At 46.5% G+C, this 22,748-nt stretch overlaps 1 protein-coding gene and 1 non-coding gene across 2 annotated transcripts in view; both read right to left on the reverse strand.

Moving 5' to 3' along the window:
* The window catches only part of RHCE (Rh blood group CcEe antigens), a 39,267-nt gene continuing 16,797 nt past the window's right edge, over nt 279-22,748 (reverse strand). Inside the window, exons 4-10 of the mRNA XM_013972362.2 lie at nt 20,107-20,254; nt 19,004-19,170; nt 18,131-18,268; nt 15,153-15,286; nt 8,796-8,875; nt 4,049-4,122; nt 279-491 (exon numbers count right to left, since the gene is read on the reverse strand). Coding sequence (XP_013827816.1) covers nt 465-491; nt 4,049-4,122; nt 8,796-8,875; nt 15,153-15,286; nt 18,131-18,268; nt 19,004-19,170; nt 20,107-20,254 — 768 coding nt within the window. The 3' untranslated portion in view covers nt 279-464. The remainder of the gene's footprint in view (nt 492-4,048; nt 4,123-8,795; nt 8,876-15,152; nt 15,287-18,130; nt 18,269-19,003; nt 19,171-20,106; nt 20,255-22,748) is intronic.
* TRNAG-UCC lies at nt 6,460-6,531 on the reverse strand. Its single transcript has one exon. It is a non-coding gene; the product is annotated as a tRNA-Gly (tRNA).

Here is a 22,748-nt window from a genome sequence, read left to right on the forward strand (position 1 = left end):
CTCATAGTTCAATCAGTAAAGAAACTGCCTGCAATGCAGGAGAACTGGGTTCGATTCCTGGGTCAGGAAGATCCTCTGGAGAAAGAAATGGCAACTCACTCCAGTACTGTCGCCTGGAGAAAACCATGGATAGACGAGCCTGACAGGCTACAGTCCATGCGATCGCAAGAGTCAGACACGATTTAGCAACTAACCCACCACCACCATGTGTCTGTACCCAAGATGGTATTGAGAGCATCATCTTTCATGAAACTAAACATAATTATTTAAGATCATTATAAGATTATTAAGTTTTTAGTCTTTTTAGTATCAAATCTATCTCTGACCTGTCTCATTGTACATAAGGAGACTTTGCTATAATAAGTGGTTGTACACACACACACACACACACACACATACAAATGGGCAGTGGTGGAAAGTTGTCTTGTTTTCAAACAGGCCTTGTTTCTCTTGGATGCTTTCCCTTAATATCCAACAGCCAAACGTGGAAACTGCAAAAGGAAAGTGAACTTTTTATTACAGATGAACGCTTACACACTCAATATTGCACACATATTGATTCTGATTTGACCTTTTGAAACTTATGTTGCCCAAAATGTTACTTAATCATAAAGGTCTTATCACAAATAACCTTTATCACAAAGTTCTTTCAAAAAATCTGAGTTGGAAGACCTCTTGGGTCAATCTCATTTCATTCAGCTCTTTACATGGATCATTCATGGTCACCTGGCTTTTGTTTGAACACCTCCAATGAAGGAGACTCGTCACCATGTAAAGTAGTTCTTTCCATAACATCTTATGGAAAAACCTGAATGGACTTAGTTGGCCAACCCAATAGTGTCCTCTGTCATCCAAGGATGAGATGGGTATCCTTGGGCTTGGTGAGTGTCCCACCCTACGCAGCACTGAGCATGGTCTGGGCAGTCAGTGAAGGAATGTCCTTTGTAACCTCTAGTAGTCTGCTTCTATGACATATAAGGGCATTTTATAATGTTTAAGATGTCTTTTTTGGATAGTTTACAAAAAAATCATTCCTGGATTTATCAGCTTGGGAAGTTCATATTCTTGTATTTCAAATGCAAGCTGTAAGTATTATCCTGCTGAAAAAATGGTTCTACTCAGCTGTTAAAAAAAAAAATCAGAAGATGAGGGGGGAAGTAGCCATTCTCTAGTAGCTGACCATAACACAGAAAACACACACACACGTGTCTCTGGAGCCAGACAGACACCGATTCAGCTTCCTCCTGCACCATTTACTAGCTCTGTCATTTTGGACAAGTGACTCATCTCTAAATGGGGAGACTTATTCTTACACAGGGTTTTTGTGAGGATAAGATCAGATAATGTTGAGAAGCATCCAGCACAGACTCGGAAACGGTAGGCTTGCAGTAAGCGACAGCTGTAAGACTTAACACATTCCATTGTGGTTGTCTAAACCCTGAGTCGTAAACGTTCATGATCACGTGGTGGCTTGCATTAGACAATGTAGTCACAGATATCATGACCTCATTTGAGTTTCAGAACAACCCCCTGAGGTAGAACAAAGGTTACTCTTCTTTTTTTAACCAGTGAGAGAAGTCAAGGTCTTGCCTACATCAGACCTTGCAGAGAGGTGACTAGAATCCAGGTCTTACTGTACCAGGGACACACTCTGTTTCACCTGCTCCCACAGGGGCTAGTGTTAGATGGGGTCCCCCAGTTTCCCTTCATTTGTTCAGCAAGGATTTACTGCAGCTCAAATAATTGAGGTGGACATTTGTCCTATTTGTGATATCTTCATGAGCAGAGTGCTTCATATATAACAGTTGCTCAATAAATACTTATGGAATGAATGGATAGATTAAACCAGTTTCCTGAGTCCTTTCACTGGATTACTCTGCTTCTGCTAAAGGGACAAGAGCACTTGCAGGGGCCTGGGAGAGACTGGCTGTTGGAAGAAGCCAGTGGCTATAGAGAGAAGCTGGTTCAAGATGAGGCAGATTATACACGACCACGTGGGTGATCCCAGGATAATTACACTTGGTACATGCCATGTGGTTCCATTTACGTAAAGTTAGAGAAAAGGTAAGCTAATCCATTTCATGGCAAATAGATGGGGAAACAGTGGCTGCAGCCATGAAATTAAAAGACGCTTACTCCTTGGAGGGAAAGTTATGACCAACCTAGACAGCATATTAAAAAGCAGAGACATTACTTTGCCAACAAAGGTCTGTCTAGTCAAGGCTATGGTTTTTCCAGTGGTCATGTATGGACGTGAGAATTGGACTATAAAGAAAGCTGAGCACAGAAGAATCGATGATTTGAACTGTAGTGTTGGAGAAGACTCTTGAGAGTCCCTTGGACTGCAAAGAGATCCAACCAGTCCATCCTAAAGGAGATCAGTCCTGGGTGTTCATTGGAAAGACTGATGTTGAAGCTGAAACTCCAATTCTTTGGCCACCTGATGCGAAGAGCTGACTCATTAGAAAAGACCCTGATGCTGGGAAAGATTGAGGGCAGGAGGAGAAGGGGACGACAGAGGATGAGATGGTTGGATGGCATCACTGACTCAATGGACATGGGTTTGGGTGGACTCCGGGAGTTGGTGATGGACAGGGAGGCCTGGCATCCTGCGGTTTATGGGGTTGCAAAGAGTTGGACAGGACTGAGTGACTGAATGGAACTGAACTGAACTGAAGCTAATCCATGGGACAGAAAGCAGTTCAGTAGTTGCCTGGGGATGAAACAGGATGGAGTGGGGAGGGAGCAGTTTCTAAGAGGCAGGATGAAATCTTTGGTGGTGAATATGTTCTTTTCCCTCAAAAAGTATTATTTATTTATTTGGCTGCATCAAGTCTGCACTGTGGCATGCAAGATCTTCGTTGTATATGCGAGATCTTTCACTGTGGCGCACAGCTCTTAATTGTGGCATGCCGCCTCTCTAGTTGTGGCAGGAGGGCTCAGTAGTTGCAGCACATGGGCTTAGCTGCCCCGGGACATGTGGGATCTTAGTTCCCTGACCAACAGTTGAACCAGTACCCGCTGCATTGGAAGGTAGATTCTTAACCACTGGATCACTAGGCAAGTCCTGACACATATGTTCTTACTCGATGTGGTCATGGTTTCAGGGGTGTATAAATATGTTTAAAGATATCAAATTATATACTTAATATGTGCAGTTTGTTGTCAAGTATACCTCCAGAAAGCTGTTTCAAGAAGAAGAGGAGCACAGAGATAAAGGAAAAGGAGAAAAGGTGGGTTTTCTCTGTAGGTTCTCTCAGTTTGGCCCCTACAGACCTAAATACCAAGGTCCATAGTAAGGCTGGTTCTGTGTCCCCCTAGTGGTCAGCATCTTGGCCTGCTGGGTGAGAAAGCCAACCTCGGCATCAGCTGGAAGATTACCTAAGGCAACACACATCAGAGTGCTTTGTGAGCTGCAAGTGCAAGTCAAAGGGAGGAAGGCAGTGGGGTCTCAGGGAATGAGCCCGACCTTCTTCCTAGCCCTACAATGTTACCTAGACTGTCAGTGGCTGCTGAATTATTCGAGCTGTATGTCTCTTGACTCACTGACCCCAGATCCCTATACTACAAGTTTTCTTGTGTCCACTGGCTGTAATTTACCCCGCTCTTCCTCTCAGAACTTAGACAGTCATGACTCCGCTCGGAAGTCTAGCAAATGAGGGGACTGGACTTGCTGGCCGCTGCGGGCCTTCTGGCGTTTGCAACGCAGGATTCTATCACCTTCATGTCGAACTATTAGCCCACTTTGGTGACTCCAGGTGGGGAGGAGATGTGGCCAGTGTCAGTTCCCACATCCCTGACCCTCAGTGACTTTGAGGCATCAGGGAAATGGGAACATCTATTACCTCCCCACCCCCCACCAACACACACACGCGGGCGCGCACGCACACACGTATCATGGATTTGCTTCTCCTCCAGTGCTCCTTACTTCATTTTCGTTTGTTTTTTACTTTACTCTCCATAAACACCAAGTTAACATACATACCCCAGGTATCTATTTAAGTCCATTCACTCCAAACTTATGACATTAATAGGTTAAAAATCTTACCTTCCAGAAAGATTGGTCGTCAAAGTAGTGAACCTTGTGAGTTGATTTCCATATGTTGAGGTTTAAGAGTAAACCTGTTTAAGTTCATAAATAAATGTTACACATTTAGAGGATTGCATTTATCTCAAAGTTAATCAGACTATCTTATCTCACCTATGATAACTCAACAAAAACCCTTTTATCTTCCACAACCAGGAGATAGACGCACTGAAGCACTGTCCTTCCTGGACCAGTTTAATTAGTTCTATAGAGATCTTTTAAAAGGAACTGGTAAGAACAATTGTAATATCTGCTGCTGCTTCTAAGTCACTTCAGTCGTGTCCAACTCTGTGCGACCCCAGAGACGGCAGCCCACCAGGCTCCCCCGTCCCTGGGATTCTCCAGGCAAGAACACTGGAGTGGGTTGCCGTTTCCTTCTCCAATGCAGGAAAGTGAAAATTGAAAGTGAGGTCGCTCAGTCGTGTCTGACCCTCAGCGACCCCGTGGACTGCAGCCTTCCAGGCTTCTCTGTCCATGGGATTCTCCAGGCAAGAGTACTGGAGTGGGGTGCCATTGCCTTCTCCTTGTAATATCTAATTCATGACTAAACTTAGAAAATGAAGCTAGATCTTGCACTGTGTCTGTCTAAATATGTCTTGGTATGTCTTTGTCTCTGGGTAATATTTTTGATGTTAATTTGTAAATAAGCTCTATTTATTTGGCTTAAAAAAAGGTAAGCGCTTACAAATCAAATAATTCTAAATTAAACAATAAATTCCAGGTTCATGTGAACTGGGAAATATTTAGTATTAAATACCTGATATTAATGTTTGTTTGTTGATCTATCTAATATAGACATGTCTTAGAGTAATTAGACTGCCCTCGTGATTTCCCTGGTGGCTCAGATGGTAAAGCATCTGTCTACAATGCAGGAGACTTGGATTCTATCCCTGGGTTGGGAAGTTCCCTGGAGAAGGAAATGGCAACCCACTAGAAAATCCCATGGACGGAGGAGCCTGGTGTCCACGGGGTCGCAAAGAGTCGGACACGACTGAGCAACTTCACTTCACTTTAAGAACAATTATATCCAAAGGATTTAGATTACGCTGAGAGGTATATGATAGTCATGGATCTAACACGCTTCCCGAGACAGAGAAGAAGGACCCTGTTGGACAAAGCCCCACTTGAAAGCTGATTCATTTAAACACAAGAGCTACCATGGAGAGCGACTCAAACAGACACCCTTGCAGGTTCATCCTCCCTGGTTCCAAGAAAGTCACAGTGACCTCAGCTCCAGATTCCACTGGTTAGGAGAGCAGGTAATAACATGTGCTCCTGGGCTTATTCTTGTCAGCCATCCCACCTCTGCCCAGAGAGCTAGGGCCCTATGCATTCCCCCAGCTGCTCAAAGTGGCATTTCCAGCACATAAAGTCGTGCTTACCTTTCATGTGAAGCAGGGAAATGCCACTGATAGACTTATCTGTGTATTTTTAATGATGATCCATCCCAATGTATTAAATAGTAAGGTTAACAAGAGTAGGCGTGTGCTCATTCACACTCGCCTATTACAGTGTGTGCCTTTAACTGATGTTGGCATGGAGAGTGTAACCGACACACCTCGTTTAGCTAGAATTACTCATAAATGAACCTCTGTTGCCTACATATATTTTTCAGATAGTTGAGGCTTACTCATCACTGATGAAAATCCATCTAAAATATATTTTCTTGTCTTGTGAGACAACACTGAACACATTTAGACTTTTGAAAAAAATTAGAGTTGTTGATAGGAATGTCCATTTATCAAAGGCACTATATAACATGGAGAAGGGCCACAGCTGCTGAAAGTTACTGGCCTGTTCTCTGGCAGCCCAAGCTTCTCATGTTCTTGTGTCTGGTTTTAAGAATTTACTTTCTCCTGCTAGGCTGTTTGCTCTCACTGCTAACTTCTACCAGTGTGTCTTACCTCTGGAAACCTAACTCTAATCTGCTATTTTTAATCTGCCTGAACTGGGAAAACCCTTAACCATGCTTAATAAGATGGTTTATTTTTATTTTCTCTCTCTCTCTCTTTTGGCTGTACCACAAAGCATGTGAGATCCTACTTCCCTGACCAGGGATGGAACCTGTGCCCCTGGAGTGGAGACACAGAGTCCTAACCATTGGACCACCAGGGAAGTCACCGAGATTGTTTCTTACCTAAGTGCCTATAGGAGGGCTTCACAGAAAGGGGTCTCTTCATGGGTAAAATGCTTGATTTTAGGGGGTCAATTTGGTGCCATCCTGGCTTTTGGGAGACCTCTTTCTGCTTACATTTTCCAAGTAAATTTTTTTTTAATTTGGGGAAATATTAGGGAATGTCTTTGTGGTGCACAACACACGGAAGGCTGTCTTTCTTTTTCAGTTTTTGGCCAAGTGGCATGCAGGATCTTAGTTCCCCGACCAGGGATTGAACCTGAGATGCTGAAGTGGAAGTGCAGAGTCCTAACCACTGGGCCACCAGGGAAATCCCGTCCAAGCACTTTTTAATCACCAGTTTCCTCAAGCAGAAAGCAACATGTAAAGATGAAAGCTCATTGTTCTTAACTCTCAAAGGAGTAATAGGAGTGTCTTTATTCTCTTTCTTGATCTCAGTGAAGCGTGGGAAGCCCTCTGAGTTGCTTTACAAGGCAGCACCACTCAGCGTCGTTTGCCTACGCTGCTGACAGTGGCGAATGGCATGAGGGCCCAGGTGTGGGACTGCCAAATACGATGCAGGATGCTCAGCTCATTCTGAATTCTGAGTTGGGTGCCTTGTGTTTTCACGTGTTAAATCTGGCAACTCTCTTCAGGGCTGGACTGCCACCACCAGTAGAATGTAAACTTAGGGCAGGAGGCCTTGTTCTCATCTGTGTTTAATCAGTCATCTCAGACTCTGTTGAAAGCTGAGGCCAATTGGTACATTAAAGCAATTCTAGCCAATCTCATTCTCGAAAATTCCAGAAAGTACTTTCGGGACTTTCCTGGTAGTCCAGTGGTTAAGACACTGTGCTTCCAATGCAGGGAATGTGGCTTCCATCCCTGGTCAGGGAACCGAGACTCCCCATGCCATTGCTGTTCAGTCACTAGGTCGTGTCTGACTCTTTGTCACCCCATGGACTGCAATATGCCAGGCTTCCCTGTCCTTCACGATTTCCCAAAGTTTGCCCAAACTCATGTCCATTGAGTTGCTGATGCTATCCAACCATGCCGTGTGGCCCAAAAAAAGTACTATCGTACATGTTTTAGAGCTGAAAGGATGCCAAATGATTAGTTACTGTAATCCATCCGCTTTACAGAAAGCCAGCCGATGCCCAGTGCACGCCATTCACCCAAGGTCACACCATTCTTTAGTGTCTGCTTTGGCCATTTTGTCTCTTATTTGGCATTCACTCCCTGCTTAGAGACACAATAAGTGAGAGTCTAACCAAGAAAAGAAATTTACCTGTAGAATAACAGTGAGCAATTCTGGACAGAATGCATGTTTTCATCTTGCGTGCAAGTAAGACAGGCAGATTGATGTCTCCTGAAGATTCTTCTGGGACTTCCCTGGTGGGCCAGTGGCTAGGACTCTGCACTTCCAGTTTGATCCCTGGTCAGGGAACTAGATCCCACATGCCATATGTGTTTTGGGGGCTTCCCTGGTGGCTCAGATGATAAAGAATCTGTCTGCAATGTGGGAGACCCGGGTTTGATCCCTGGGTCAGGAAGATCTCCTGGTGAAGGGAATGGCAATGCACTCCAGTATTCTTGCCTGGAGAATCCCATGGACAGAGGAGCCTGGTGGGCTACAGTCCACAGGGTCGCAAAGATTTGGGCATGACTGAGTGACCCTCACAGTCACATTCACAAGATTCTTTGCTCTTCTGCCACATTGAAGAAGTGAAAACGTACTTCAGTCCTCTGCCTACGGATCTCTAATGGCCTCCCATCTTCAGAATGATCTGGCGCCTTGCTGCCGCTCTGTCTCCAGCCCCCTCCCCTCTCCCCACCTCTCCAGCTACATCAGCTACGCTGACATCCTTGCTATTCCCCAAACAGGCAAAGGATACTCTTGCCTCAGTGCCTCTGGCCTTGCTGTCCATTTTCATGGAAAGTTCTTCTCCCAAATAAATACGCAATATGTCTCCCTCCTTCTTTGCAGTCAAGTCCTTGCTTAAAGGTCAACTTCTTAGATGGGACTTCCTTACTACCCTTCCTGAAGAGCACCCCACTCTCGCCATGACTCTGCATTTCCCTACCCTGATTTATTTCTCTTCATAGTGCTTATCACCATCTGATGTACCATATTTTTTCCTGTTTATGGTGAAAACTCCCTCTCCACCTAGAATATCAATTCGGTGTGACCAGGGAATTTGGTTTGTTCACTGCTGTGTCCCTGTACCTGGTCTATTTGCTGAACAAAATAGCAGTTTAGGTGTTATCAGGGAATAAAAGGTAAGCTCTGTAAGCCTCAGGGTTTCCTTAGTCTTCTGTACAAAATTCAGTGAAATCACCAGTCCTGGGCTCAAGAGGCTACAGTGTTCAGGTGACCTCTGAGGGCCTTCCCAGTTCTGAAATGTTGTGATTCTGTGTTCATTTGTTTTTTTTAAATCAAGATATGAGACCTTCACCTCATTTGGCTGGAGCTGAAGGAGGTGGGTTCATTGGGAAGGAGATGCGCACATACATGTCCAACCATGGGGCAGTTGCAATCTTGGCCCAGACTCTGCACCCTGGACAATGGTGGAAGAAGGGTGGTCTCACACTGACCTGTCAAGAGACCAGAGGTCACACCCATGATGATGGTGAAGCCCAGTGCCCCGAAGTCGATGAGCACCTGGTAGCCACGCCTAGAAATGACAAAGCAGATGTGGTCACATTTGAGCATCAGGCTGCAAAGGTCACTGGGGACAAAAAGGACTATGTGCATCAGTAGTGACGCTGTCAGCAAGGGCCACCAGGAGAACGAATATCCCCTCCCCAGGCAGTACCTTCCACGCTCTCCTGCAAAGCTGCTCAGACACGTAGAAGGGGAAGAAGGCATTTCAAGATCCTCTTTGGCTTACTTTAGTTCACGGATAATGAACTAGACCAGAAGTCAGAAAACCCAAGGTCAAGTCCCAGTTCTGTCACTAGCTGTGTGACCCTAGGCACTTAACCTTGGAGTCCTGAGTTTCCTCATTAGGCAATTAAAGATAAAGGTTTTATGTCTCTCAGGGCAAGAAAAAGAAAGGTTTTATGTCTAAGTAGGCGAAAGAAACTGAACAGACATTTCCAAAGAGGAGGTATTCAAATGCTTAAGTAGTCATCAAGGAAATGAAAGTTAAAACAGTAAGTTTGATGTCTAAATTATATATTAGGTAGAGGAAGCTCTCAGTTTCTACTGTATAAACCACAATAGAAAACGGAAAGTATCCACTGAAGCAGATTGCATGAAAACTGTATGATCCAACAGCTCAACTTCTAGGCGTATACTCAACAGAAATGCATTTGTAGGTTCAAAAAAAAAAGTGCTGGAACATTCATAACAACAATACTAGCTCCATACTAGACACTACCCAAATGCTCATCGACAATGGGTAAATCATGCTGTGTTCATATAATGGAACTCTGTTCTATGTTTTCTTAAATTTTGTATTTGCCACTCATTTATTGCAGGGCCAAACTAAGTGTCAACATTGTTTACCTTGATCTCTCATAAGTCAACTTGCATTACAAACCCCCAACTGCAAGCTCTAACATTTGTGTTTTCACTTTCAGCCTAGAGGGGACATCCCTGTGTCCCTCCCCTGCCACTCTAGTCCTAAAGACATAGTCTCTGCTCCCGTCTCTCTCCACTGCCTGGTCCCTGCGTGTGGTAAGCTTTCACGTGTCCCTGCATGGTATGCCGTGCCTCTCATTTCCAGGGCAAGTGGAACACTGAAGTTTCCGTTCAATGACCTTGGCCTCTCCATGTGGTCATTCAGCTGCCTTTACCAATTAAGCCCAAGCACAAATCAATGCTATACTCCAATGAAAATGAACAATCTACAGAGATACTCTACGACACGGATGGATCTCACAACTTCAAAGGTGAGTAAAAGATGCCAAGAAGAACACAAGAGCAGACCTCCTGTATGATTTTATGCATTTAAAGGACAAAACCAGGCAAGACTGCTGCTCTTAGAAGTCAGGTTAGTGGTTGCCCTGGGACAGGACACAGATTTCTGTGTGCTGGTTATCGGCCGTGTCAGAAGTCATTAAGTGGTATTCTTATGATACATTTTTTAAAATGTTAGTTTCTCTATTTCGGCTGTGCTGGGGCTTTGGTGCTACGTGGGCTCCTCCCTAGCTGCGGCGAGTGGAGGCTGCTCTCTGGTTGCAGTATGCGGGCTTCCCATAGCAGTGGCTTCTCTTTTGCAGAGCACGGGCTCTAGCGCGCTGGCTTAATAGCTGCGGAGCACAGGCTTAGCTGTTCTGTGCCGTGTGGGATCTTCCCGGACCAGGGATGGAGCCTGTGCCTCCTGCATTGGCAGCTGGATTCTTTACCACTGGACCATCAGGGAAGCCAACCCTTATGATACTTGACTACTCTGGAAGTAGACTGTATTACAAGCAAAAAGTTTCTTAAAAAAGCAGTAAGTGGTAGAATAAAAGCAAGAAGCCAGTCACTCAGTCGTGACGACTCTTTGCGACCCCATGGAATAGTCCATGGAATTCTTCAGGCCAGAATACTGGAGTGAGTAGACATTCCCTTCTCTGGGTGATCTTCCTGACCCAGGAATCGAACCAGGGTCTCCTGCATTGCACGCAGGATAAAGGCTAAGCCCAAATCTGCTACTTACAACCCAAATTCGCTCTACCCTGCTGCCATCTGAGAGTAGAAATGGATGAGGCAGAAATGGCTGTGTTAACATTCCCCGCGCAGGGTGGACTCCTTGGGCCAGGGCTTCAGCCTCTGCGGTTTACCGCCTGAGAGTCTCTCTTTCACAAATGGGAGGTGCAGGTTAGGAAAGTGAACCAAGGGTCCCATTGCCATGTGGCTTGGAATGGGTGTTTCTAGGGATTCAAACCAGGCAGTTCAGTCTACCCACAAAAGTGGCCAAATTTCAGCATCGGTGGGCTCCCTTCTCAGATTTGGCCAGATCTGCATTCCAGGGCTGCTATTATTTATTCATTTGATTATGGCCACGCTGGGTCTTCATTGCTGAGTGTGAGCTTCATCTAGCTGTGGCGAGCGGGGGCTGCTCTCTAGCTGTGGTGTTCAAGCCTCTCGTTGCAGTGGCTTCTCTTGTGGTGGAGCACGGGCTCTAGAGTGCAAGGCCTCAGCAGTTGCAGCTCCCGGGCTCCAGAGCACAGGCTCAGTAGTTGTGGCTCTCGGGCTTAGCGACCACCTAGCATGGGGATTTTATCTCCTGCCTTGGCAGGCGGATTCTTTACTCCTGGACCGCCAGGGAAGTCCCAGGGATACTATTTTGTTTCTAATATTTTTCTTTAAAGTGAAGTTGCTCAGTCGTGTCTGACTCTTTGCAATCCCATGGACTATAGCCTACCAGGCTCCTCCGTCCATAGGATTTTCCAGGCAAGAGTACTGGAGTGGGTTGGCATTTCCTTCTCCAGGGGATCTTCCCGACCCAGGGATCGAACCTAGGTCTTCCATGTTGCAGGCAGACGCTTTACCATCTGAGCCACCAGGGAAGCCCATATATTTTTCCTTAAGTAAACTTAAAAAAAATTTTTTTTAATAAACCTATTTAAAAGGAACTTTGTGTCACTAGCTTAAATGGAAGAGAAATAGGAGGTAACCAAGATACAATGAAAAAAAAATATTGCTTTAATCTCCTTTAGATGCAGCAGCCAGGGCAAATCTCAGACTGAGGTTTCCTCTGCTGCTGTTGAAGTTGGAGGTCAGCGAGGGTGGGAAGAGCGTGGAGACACTCAGCCCTAAGGGGAGCCTTTTCCCCTTATGTAATCAACAAATTGCGTGAGAACGGCAAAAGGGCGCCTTCACTGAGTGATCCGGTGCTCTTCCAGTGTGTCTTCACGCCACTTAAAATCCCACAATTTGTGAAAAACGCTCCATCCAGGCTCCAAGCACAGCATCTGACTCATTTACACTCACTCATCCGAGTAGGGAAATGGGCAAATACTGTTCGTGGAATGAATGAAAAGTCATTCTTTGGAATGATGTGTCCGATGACACAGAGCCACTAAAGCAGCTGACCCACACTCCCTGGGAAGTGCTGTGACGACCAGCTCAGTCCTATTGCCATCTTTCCATTATGTCCAGATGCTCCTCTTACAGAGGCAGCAGCGTCAGTAACTATCCTAAAGAGGCCGTGTGTTGAGTGTTTACTACGTGCCAAGCACTGTCCTGAGCCCTTTCTTGTAAGAAAGTGAAAGTGTCAGTTGCTCAGTGGTGTCTGACTCTTTGTGACCCCATGGACTGTAGCCCACCAGGCTCCTCTGTCCACGGGACTCTCCAGGCAAGAATCCTGGAGTGAGCTGCGTCTTCTACATTGTAGGCAGATTTTTTTACTGTCTGAGCCACTAGGGAAGCCTTGAACTCTTTCTTTTATGTTGCTGAATCTTCACAGCAGCCCTGGGACATGCATCTTATCATCCTATTTTACAGATAGAAGACTGAGACTTTAGAGAGAGTTTGAATACCTTGCCTAAAGTCACACAACTGTTAAGTGTGACATTGCTCTATTTGTCCCCGAGGCCTGTGCCCTTTACTTCCAGCAGATCAGAAGCCACCCCGAGAGAGGTCATTGCTGTCACTGTGCCCTTCCCTTTGCCAAGTTCCTGCAGAGGAGAGAAAACTAATACTTGGTCCTCAGCTATCTCATCCTGATGAGACTTGACTTGGAGACGGTGCTGGAGTCAGGCTCACGCAGACTCACAGGACGACAGCTCTCATCTCCTCTCAATTCCATGTTTGGGAGTATCACTTTGATGGCTTGAAATCAGCCATGGAGAGAGTATTGGCACCAGAGAAATCAGTAAATGCTCTAAGTCAGGGCTTAGTTTCACCAGAAGGCCAGCCGTTAATCCTTTAGCAGCAGATTGTTGTTTGTTTTGCTTTGTTTCTGTTTTTTGCTGTAGGCCAATAGTTCTTGAACCTGAACTTGTAGGAGAAGCACATATAGGACTTGAGAAAACAGACTGCTGGGTCCCGCCGCCAGGTTTCTAATTGTGTGGGTCTGGGGTAGGGGGGGATTTGCATTTTTAACAAATCCCAGGAGATACTGTTGCTGTTGAGAACCACTGTTCTGGGAGAGCCAGAGAATCACAGAATTCGGGGGAGGGGAGGGCAAGTGATCCAGAAGTTCCAGGTCAGCAGCCCACGAACAGAATTTGATCCACACATTGTTTCTAATGGGGAATTTCCCTGTAGCCAAGATGGTAAGGAATCTGCCTGCAATGCAGGAGACCCAGGTAGGATCCCTGGGTCAGGAAGATCCCCTGGAGAAGGAAATGGCAACCCACTCCAGTATCCTTGCCTGGAGAATTTCATAGACAGAGGAGCCTGGCAGGCTACAGTCCATGGGGTCGCAAAGAGTTGGACATGACTGAAGCGACTTAGCACGCACGTGTTTCTAATGATTTTGAATCTTTTGCCAGTACTTGGGGGAGTATGTGCATAACTCTGGATTTCTGCCTTCTCTTAAAAAGTCATTAGATCTGGCAATCCTGATCCCAAGTCTCTGGATGGTTTAAGCTGCTGGGCACTGGGAACAAATGCCCGTGGTTTCCTCCCCCTGCTGGTCTCATTTTTAACCTTACCTGTCTGGCCCCTAGAGGCATCTGAGTGTAGGACCCTGCTAGATTAACCTGTTGTTTTACAGAGGGGGACTCAGGGCCCCGGAGAGAGGAAAGGGATTGCCAACAGTCACACAGTTATTAAAACAGTGGCAGGAACACCTTTGGAGTCCGTAACTGAGATGCCTTGCTTCACACATACCATCCTCTTCTCATCCCCAAATGGGATACTCCTCATCCCTAAGCAGCTCAAGGATGTCTCATTTGCTCATAGATGATTCCTATAATCTGGGGCTATGGCTGTCTCTGTTGTTGGAATTATAAGGAACCTAGCTCTCCATGATTTCTCTGAGATGCTTCCAAACACAATTTCTCATCACCCTCCACTGGTGATCACCACCTCGACAGCCAGCTTCCAGCCACGTGACTTCAGACAGGTAACTCCCCCAAGGTATCAACTCTTAGGGAAAACTAATAACACCTCACCAGGTAGTTGAGAGGATTAAATAAGATGATGCACTTAATGATTTTAGCTTAATGCCTAGTACTTAGAAAGCAGTCAATAAATAGTACTGATTGTCATCAGTAATTTATTGTTGTTATCACTATATGGGTTCATCTGGAAAAATCTATTCCTGTATCATGCCCAAGTCACTCTTTCATTATGTGTGAGCCACATTCAGAAGATAAACAAGTTCAAAAGAAAAACCCAGAAAGCGAGAACAAGAACTTTCAGAAAGCTATGCTCAGAGTTCCAATCATTGCTGTCTATTGCCTGGGGGGCATAGGACCTGATTCTGGTCCAGGAACTTACATTCCTACCTCACAATTGAGACATTAACCACACCCTTTCCCTCTCTGGGTCTCAGGGATGAGCAGTATTCAGCATTTTCCTACATGAACATATTACATATCATATCCTTTTAACCACACAGTGCCTAGCTTCCAATACCCCTATGCGGGGAAGTACTATCATTATCTTCATTTGCCATGGGGAGACAGAGGCTCAGAGAGGTTAGGTAGCATGGCCCAGGTCAAGACCTCATGGTTATTTCACTACCACCTAAATCACCAGGGGCCGAAAAATGGACTCAGTTGGTTTGGGCCTGACTGCCTCCTCTGTCTTCATTTGGGGAGGCCTCAGGACTATCACCTTTTCCTCTCACTTAAGCTAACTGCTTTAGAAAGAAGTGACCTGGACAGGTGATAAGTCCATACAAAGTGGGGACTCTGGAATTTTGGAATAAATTGGCCAACAGATATTCACTGAGGCCTTCTGACTGCCTGGCCCTGAGTGTATGCCCCTCACCCCCAGCCAAGGACTCTCGGCACACTCCTTCCTGAGATGGATGGGGTGATAGGGGGCTGAGCCAAGTGACCCACGTGGACTCATCGATTCCCTGGGCCTGAAGCGCCATCAGCACGATATTGACGATCCCTCCAAGCAGACCCGGCAAGCCGAAGGTGTAGTGCACGCCGTAGGTGTCGTGGAGTTCCAGCGTTCGCTGAAGACACGCCTGGGGACAAACACCATCATCAGCAGAGCGACATGTGGGACTGCTACACCTTCCCCACCCTTTCCCAGACCCTCGGCATCCAGGGCGTCCGGGGGGAATGGGCATTAGGGCTCAACTAAATAAGTACTTCTCAATTTGCATGTGTACTCACAGCATCTGGGCAGCTCATCCAAATGCAGAGTTGGATTTAGTAGGTCTGGGGCCTGTGATTCTACACTTCTAACAAAGTCCCGGGTGATGCCAGTGCTGCCGGCCATGGTCCACACTGCTCCCATTTGGGGCTGTGTTGGGGGAGCTCAGCTGGTAAAGAATCCGCCTGCAATGCAGGAGACCCTGGCTCGATTCCTAGGTCAGGAAGATCCCCTGGAGAAGGCATAGGCTACCCACTCCAGTATTCTTGGGCTTCCCTTGTGGCTCAGCTGGTAAAGAATCGCCTGCAATGCTGGAGAGCTAGGTTCGATCCCTGGGTTGGAAAGATCCCCTGGAGAAGGGAATGGCTACCCACTCCAGTGTTCTGGCCTGGAGAATTCCATGGACTATACAGTCCATGGGGTCGCAAAGAGTCGGACATGACTGAGCGACTTTCACTTTCACTTTCTTTCACTGAGGGGCCCTCCTGTGCGTTATAGGAGGTTCAGCAGCGTCCTTGGCCTATACCTTCTAGATGCCAGAAGCAGTCCTTTCCCAAGTATATCCACCAAAACTGTCTCCAGACATTGTCCATGTCCCCAGCGGTTGATTGAAACCCACTTGTCCAGCCCAAACTTAACTCCATTCAAGAGACTACACGGCTGATTGAAAGGTAAGAAGCTGACCACTCGAGTCCCAGTCAGCACCCCTTCCACTTCAGCATTTGGCCTCCCAGCTGGCCGTGAGCCAACAGACGTGGATGCCAATGCAAATTTTAAAATGAATCTGTTTATTTGGCTGCACTGGGTCTTGGTTCCAGCACACAGGATCTTCCACTGTGGCACACGGACACTAGTGGTGTGCAGGCTCAGTAGTGTGACACACACAGGCTTAGCTGCCCTGCAGCACGTGGGGTCTTAGTTCCCAGACCTGAGATTGAACCCATGACCCATGCATTGGAAGGTGGAATCTTAACCACTGGACCACCAGGAAAGGCCTCCAATGCAAATTTTATCAGGCTAGTTCCCTCCTCAGAATCCTCATTGTGTTCAGATTAACAATTCAGACTCTTCAGCTCCCCCAGGAGGTGTTCCTGAGCACCAGCCGTCTCTCAAAGCTCTGGTGAGAGACACACCCCCTGATGAACTTGATGCTTAACATCTTTCTGTTTCTTGATTGGGTCGCATTCTCTTCTCACCACTGAGCCTTTGAACACACTGTTCCTTCTGCCCGGAGGACATTTCCCACTTCTTTCCCTGGTGAATATTAATTCCCTGTCAATGCTTAGCTGAGACATCCTCTACCCTGGGAAGCATTACCTGACCCATCTCAGGCCAGCTTAGATGTGCTCTAGGAGCAGTTCTTAAACTGTGCTGTGTTTATTTATCCATTTTCTTCACTACATTATAGCTTGGGACACAGGATAACTGTTAAATGTGTTGAGCAAATGACTGAAAAAAAATCAGTGAATCATCTTTGAATCCTTCCCCTGGTGATAGAATCAAGCAACCTGAGGCACAGAGAAAATGATGGACACTGAGACTGATGATAACTCGTGATACACGAGTTTTGGCCACACCTTATAGCTTGTGGGATCTTAGTTCCCCAACCAGGGATTGAACCGGGCCCTTGGCAGTCAAAGTTTGAACCACTGGATTTCTAGGAAATTCCTGTGATACATGTTTGGCTGCGCACATCTTACTTTCATCAGAGGGCCTCAAAGTCACAGGAGATAAAAGATGTGTGTTTCCACTTCAAAGATGAAAAGCAGACTGCTCCATCTGTGGTCAGATTGAGCTGTTGGTAAGTTCTTCCCTATTTGGGATTGAAACTGCCTCCCTGAATATCCATGGTTCATTCAAATTCAGCTTCCTGTGTCAACCAAGAATCTATTCCCTCTTCCTCCATCAAGTCTTCAAACCTACGAAGATTTGTTGCTCTTAAATATTTCTCTTGGAAGTGTGTTGTAACAAATGGGCTATGATGGAGCACTGTGATCTTATCTGTTGAATATTGAAGGAGGATAAATCCATCCGCTCAGAAGAAGAACTAAACAATCAGAAGTGAAGATGATCTGGGTAATCAACCCAGCATCCCTCTTTTGGGATGCCTTTCCCACCCCCCTTCACATGGTTCATGGACAAAAGCTGTATATGTATCATGTGCCCTATCTCCCACCCCTGCCAAAGATGGGCACATTATCCAAGTTAGACCAATGAATCCCTTCTCCAAAGAACTTGCAATTGGTACCAAGAAATTTCACCTGGCTGCCTTCTTGAAGAGAAAGATGACATTCCACCATGTGGAGGAGAAGAGGAAGGAACAGTGAAAAGAAAACAGATGTTCAGGAAAAGCAAAAAAGGAAGAGCAGGAACTTCTTGGGCTCCCCACAACACTCCCACCGCTGGTGCCCGTCATGCCTAGGCTCCCAGCAGCATTCCTATCCTTGGGTTCAGCAGTATCCCAGTAGCCTTATAACAAATACCCCTTATTCCTGAGAAAGCTTGAATAGGTTCTGTTACTTGCTCCCCAAATCTTAGCAAAAGCACCATCCAACTTGGACGGGTCCCTCACCCAAGCTCTGAAGCTAAATTGAGAAGCTGCCAACCAATGCCTAATGCAGCCCATGGCAATACGTGATGGCCCACCATGGTCTAGGGGCCTGGACCTTGGCGTAAGGCCAAAGCAGCAGGTATTAGTTGCCCAGCTCCTTACCTGCAGGTATTTGACTCCCCCGATGGAGATCATCCCAGCCAGAAATCCCAGCACCATGGCAAGCCAAGGATAATGGATCAGGTTAGAAGGGGCACCCACAACCACACCTCCTGCCAGCGCTGCATTGTGGATGTGAGTCTGCAAAGGAATGGCTTGTGGGTGAATGGAGTAAGCTAGAGGACAGCATCTCCCTAAGTTACTCGGTAAGCTGCTAGCAAGACAACACTATAACATCCTCCCTGCATCTCCAGTCCTGAAACCAGCCCCTCCCCTCTGCCGAGACTCCATCAGTGGTCTTATCTCACCCCACGCCTCGGGCTCAGGGAGCAGTCACCCTGATCGGGAATCATTCAGATGGAAAGCACAGTTACTCAGTAGCCTATAGCCGTGCTCTCACGCTTAGTTGTGATGTATCCTTGGGTGCTTAGCCATTCAGGGCTTTAACTTTGTCACCAGAAAAAGGGAGCTTTGATTGTGACTGTTGTTGCTTAGTTGCTGAGTCAGGTCTGACTCTTTTGCAACCCCATCGACTACAGAGGAGCCCACCAGGCTCCTCTGTCCATGTGATTTTCCAGGCAAGAAATACTGGAGTGGGTTGCCATTTCCTTCTCCAAGGCATCTTCCCGACTCAGGGATCGAACCCACATCTCTGGCATTGGCAGGCAGATTCTTTACCACTGAGACACCAGGGAAGCCCTTTGATTGTACCTACTGCTATGGCTATTGTAAGAATTAAGTGAATTAAGAATTATGTAAAACTCTGAGCCCAATGCTGAAAGAGAACTTGAGTAAATGCCCCCCAAAATAGAAGCTAATGAATGACTATGGCCTAGAAGACCCAAGTGTTGCCCAAGGGCCAGCCCCTCTCCTCACCATATTGATCTTCCCTGTAGGGTGAACCAAGGCTGACATTAAGATGGCGGTCACTGTGCTAACCGCCAGGGCGTAGTAGGTGTTGAACACGGCCATCTTTCTTTCCTCTGCAATGTCCAGCAGAGCAGAGTTGAAACTCGGCCAGAACATCCACAAGAAGAGGGTGCCTGCGGACCAGAAAGGGTCAGTGGCCAGAACCAGCATTCCTGCTCCAAAGCCTCAGCCTCAGGGGACTTCAGACAGGAGGCTCCCAGACCTGGCCAGTCTCGTCTCTGCTACTTTCTTGCTCATCAACTTTGGACAAATCTGGTCTCCTCTCTGAATTCTTAAGTCGGCAGGGCCCAGCTAACATACTCTATGGGCAAGGAAAAGTAAGGCCCAGAGAGTTGAAATTACCAAAACCCAAGCCTGACTCTAGCCTATGATGGCCACATGCTTATTTTTTAAAATATTAATGGAACTCTTCCACTTGGCCCCATGTCCTGGTATTCAGTTGCCTGCTGGCAGTCTCACTGCCTGATTTCCTTCCTCTAAGCCTCTCCCAGCCTTTAAGTTCATCACTTTTACTGAAACCCTTCAAATTAGACATTATTACTTCTCTCTTCCAGCTCCCATTCTTTCCTCCACTCCCAAGTCTGCCTTTTTTCATCCATCCAATTCCTTTCTTTAAGTTAAGGACAAAAGGATTGGATAATCTAATCTTATTTATTTATTTTTAAATTTAAATTTGGCTGCATCAGGTCTTAGTTGGGGCATGTGGGATCTTGGTTCCCCAACCAGCAATTGAACCCTCACCCCCTTGCTTTGTAAGGCAGATTCTTAACCACTGGATCACCAAGGCAGTTCCCAGATAACCTCATTTAAACTGAGATGTAACAAGTCTCTCCTCTCCTCTGGGTATCAGTGAAGAGAGTTTCCCTAGAGCGGAATGCTTCCTTCAAAGATGTGAATTCATCAAATACTGCTTGAGGAAATGGGTTATTACAAAGGGGCTTCAGACACCCCGGGGAAAGTTGGAAAAGCAGAGAGATTTTTCTGCAGAGCTGTTTTGGATCCTCCTGCTCACCCCAGATATGAGCCCACCCACATCATCTTGTCCTTACCCAGCATGGTGAACAAACTGGGGCTCGTTGCTGTCTGATCTTTGTCCTCCGATGCGTTGGGCAGAGGCTTCTGGAGGCAGCAGACTACAGTCAGCCCAAAATAGGCCGCAAACATGTGGATATACATCATGCTTACATGGTTGTCCATCTGCAACAAAACCCAGTGGAAGCAGTGAGCATCAGCAGCCTCTGCTCCCAGGGAAATCCCTGTGTTCCATTTAGGAAGCTCTGCCTTCATGCAAGAGGCATGACTTGAAGTCAGGAGACTGACTCCACCCAGCAGTCCCCCTTTCAGAGGAGCCCCATGAGTTGCTGTGTATTTATTTATTCCTGGTAGTTTTCTGGTTGGCTTTATTTATTTAATTGGCTGTACCTTTCAGCTTGTGGGATCTTAGTTCCCTGACCAGGGACTGAACCCAGGCTACAGTAGTGAAAGCGCTGAGTCGTAACCACTGGACCACCAGGGAACTCCCCTCTGGTTGGCTTTGGTTGCTTTGGGCCGAAGTCCACTTACCTGGGGGAAAAGCCACATGGATGCGTACCCCACTGCTTCTTGCATTTTGGCAGAATTTCAACTCTTTGCATGGCGTATGAGTAACATAAACTTTGCAACATGAAGCTGCCAGAGATTTTATAATACCAAGCTAAAATCTTTGGAAAATTCAAACTATGTGCTAATTTTGCTTTACAAATATTAGGTAGATAGAATAGGAAAAAGGAGTCCAGAATACAGTGAAGTTGCTTAGTCGTGTCTGACTCTTTGCGACCCCACAGACTGTAGCCTACCAGGCTCCTCTGTCCATGGGATTTTCCAGGCAAGAGTACTGGAGTGGATTGCCACTTCCTTCTCCAGGGGATCTTCCCAACCCAGGGCTTGAACCCTGGTCTCCTGCATTGAGGCAGATGCTTTACCAGTGGTGGCTAAAAGACAAAGAAGGGAAAAAGCCCGTGAAAATAGAACAAAGGAGTGAGGACCTCAAGTTAAACAAACAGCCCTCCTGGCTAGCCCAATTTACATAGGGCAGGCTCAGAGGGAGGAGAAAAAAAACATACAGAAAGAGGAGGGAAAAGGTTTCTCTTCTTCTCCTGTCTTTTGGATCTACCTGCCCTCAAGGATGTATTTTCCTTTGCTTTCTAAATAAAACTACGCTGTAACATGGAGCTGTAACACTGGTCCGTCCGTCACTTCAAATTTTTGCTGTGGCAAGACTGATCCAAGGAAATTACACACTCCCCTGACACAAATATCAAATTTAGTAATCCTTCATAACTCAGTGGGCTACTGTTAAGTCCTGTCCACTGTGCCTTCAAAAAAAAATCCAGCTGTGGCAGAATTTTTACCGCCATGCCTCAATGACCCCCACCTTGGTTTAAACTGACTTCAATACTTGCCCAAATTGTTGTGATAACCTTCTAACTGGTCTCCCTATTTCCACCCTTGTCCCCCAGCTGACTCTTCTCCGTGTAGCAGCCAGAGTGATCCTGTTAAAATCTAAGCCAGCTCATGGCACATTTCTGCTCTGAATCCCCCAATGATACCTGTCTCCCTCAGTGTCAAGGTCGGCGTTCTTACTATGACCAACAGGATTCTGTGTGACCTGCTCTCCCACAACCCCTCTGACTTCCCCTCCTGCTTATTCCCTGGCTCTTCCTCAAAGCCACAGCCATGCTGTCACATCAGTACCACTTTGGACCACCTGTTCTATGGCCTGGAGTACAGAGCAGAGGGAGTGCTCTACTCTGGCTACAGGCAATACGGGGATGCGCTGTCTGTTGAGAATTTAAAACAATGATAAAAGCAACTAAAAGTCCATCTCCTTTTTAATACAGCTGAAAGTGAAAGTGTTAGTCGCTGAGTCGAGTCCGGCTCTTTGCAACCCCATGGACAGTAGCCCACCAGGCTCCTCTGTCCGTGGAATTCTCCAGGCAAAAATACTGGAGTGGGTTGCCATTCGCTTCTCCAGGGGAACTTCCTGACCCAGGGATGGAACAAGGGTCTCCTGCATTGCAGGCTTATTATCATTATATACCAATAACTCTAAACAATGTATCAGTGGATTTCTCTGGGGGTTCAGTGGTTAAGACTCCATGCTTTCACTGTAGGGAACACAGGTTAGATTCCTAGTCCCCCCTTGCTAGGGAAGTTCCACATGGCATGATGCAGCCAAAAAAGAATAGCAATAAAATAAAAAATTAAAAGGAATAGTGTCAGTAATAAGATCCTCCTCTTGAAAGATGCAGACCACTCCCACAGCTCTGCCCTTGATCTGCACCTGTCCTCAGATACTGACGTGACTTGCGCACCTGCTGCCATCTGCTCTTTACTCAAAAATTATTTGCCCGATGAAGCCTTCCCTGGCCACTCTCTCTAACACCTTATCCCCTCTCCCAACTATTCATTTCTTCCTTCATTGTATTTTTTCCTCCATTGTACTTATCACTAGCTATCATGCTATAGAGCCCTGCTGTAGAGCAGTCGGCAAAGAATCTGCCTGCATGCAATACAGGAGACGTAAGAGATGTGGGTTCAATCCTTGGGTTGGGGAGTTCCCCTGACCCAGGGAACTTGTAACCCACTCCATTATTCTTGCCTGGAGAATTCCATGGACAGAGGAGCCTGACAGGCTATAGTCCATGGGGTC

Source organism: Capra hircus, chromosome 2, assembly GCF_001704415.2.
Source record: "Capra hircus breed San Clemente chromosome 2, ASM170441v1, whole genome shotgun sequence".
NCBI classification, from domain to species: domain Eukaryota; kingdom Metazoa; phylum Chordata; class Mammalia; order Artiodactyla; family Bovidae; genus Capra; species Capra hircus.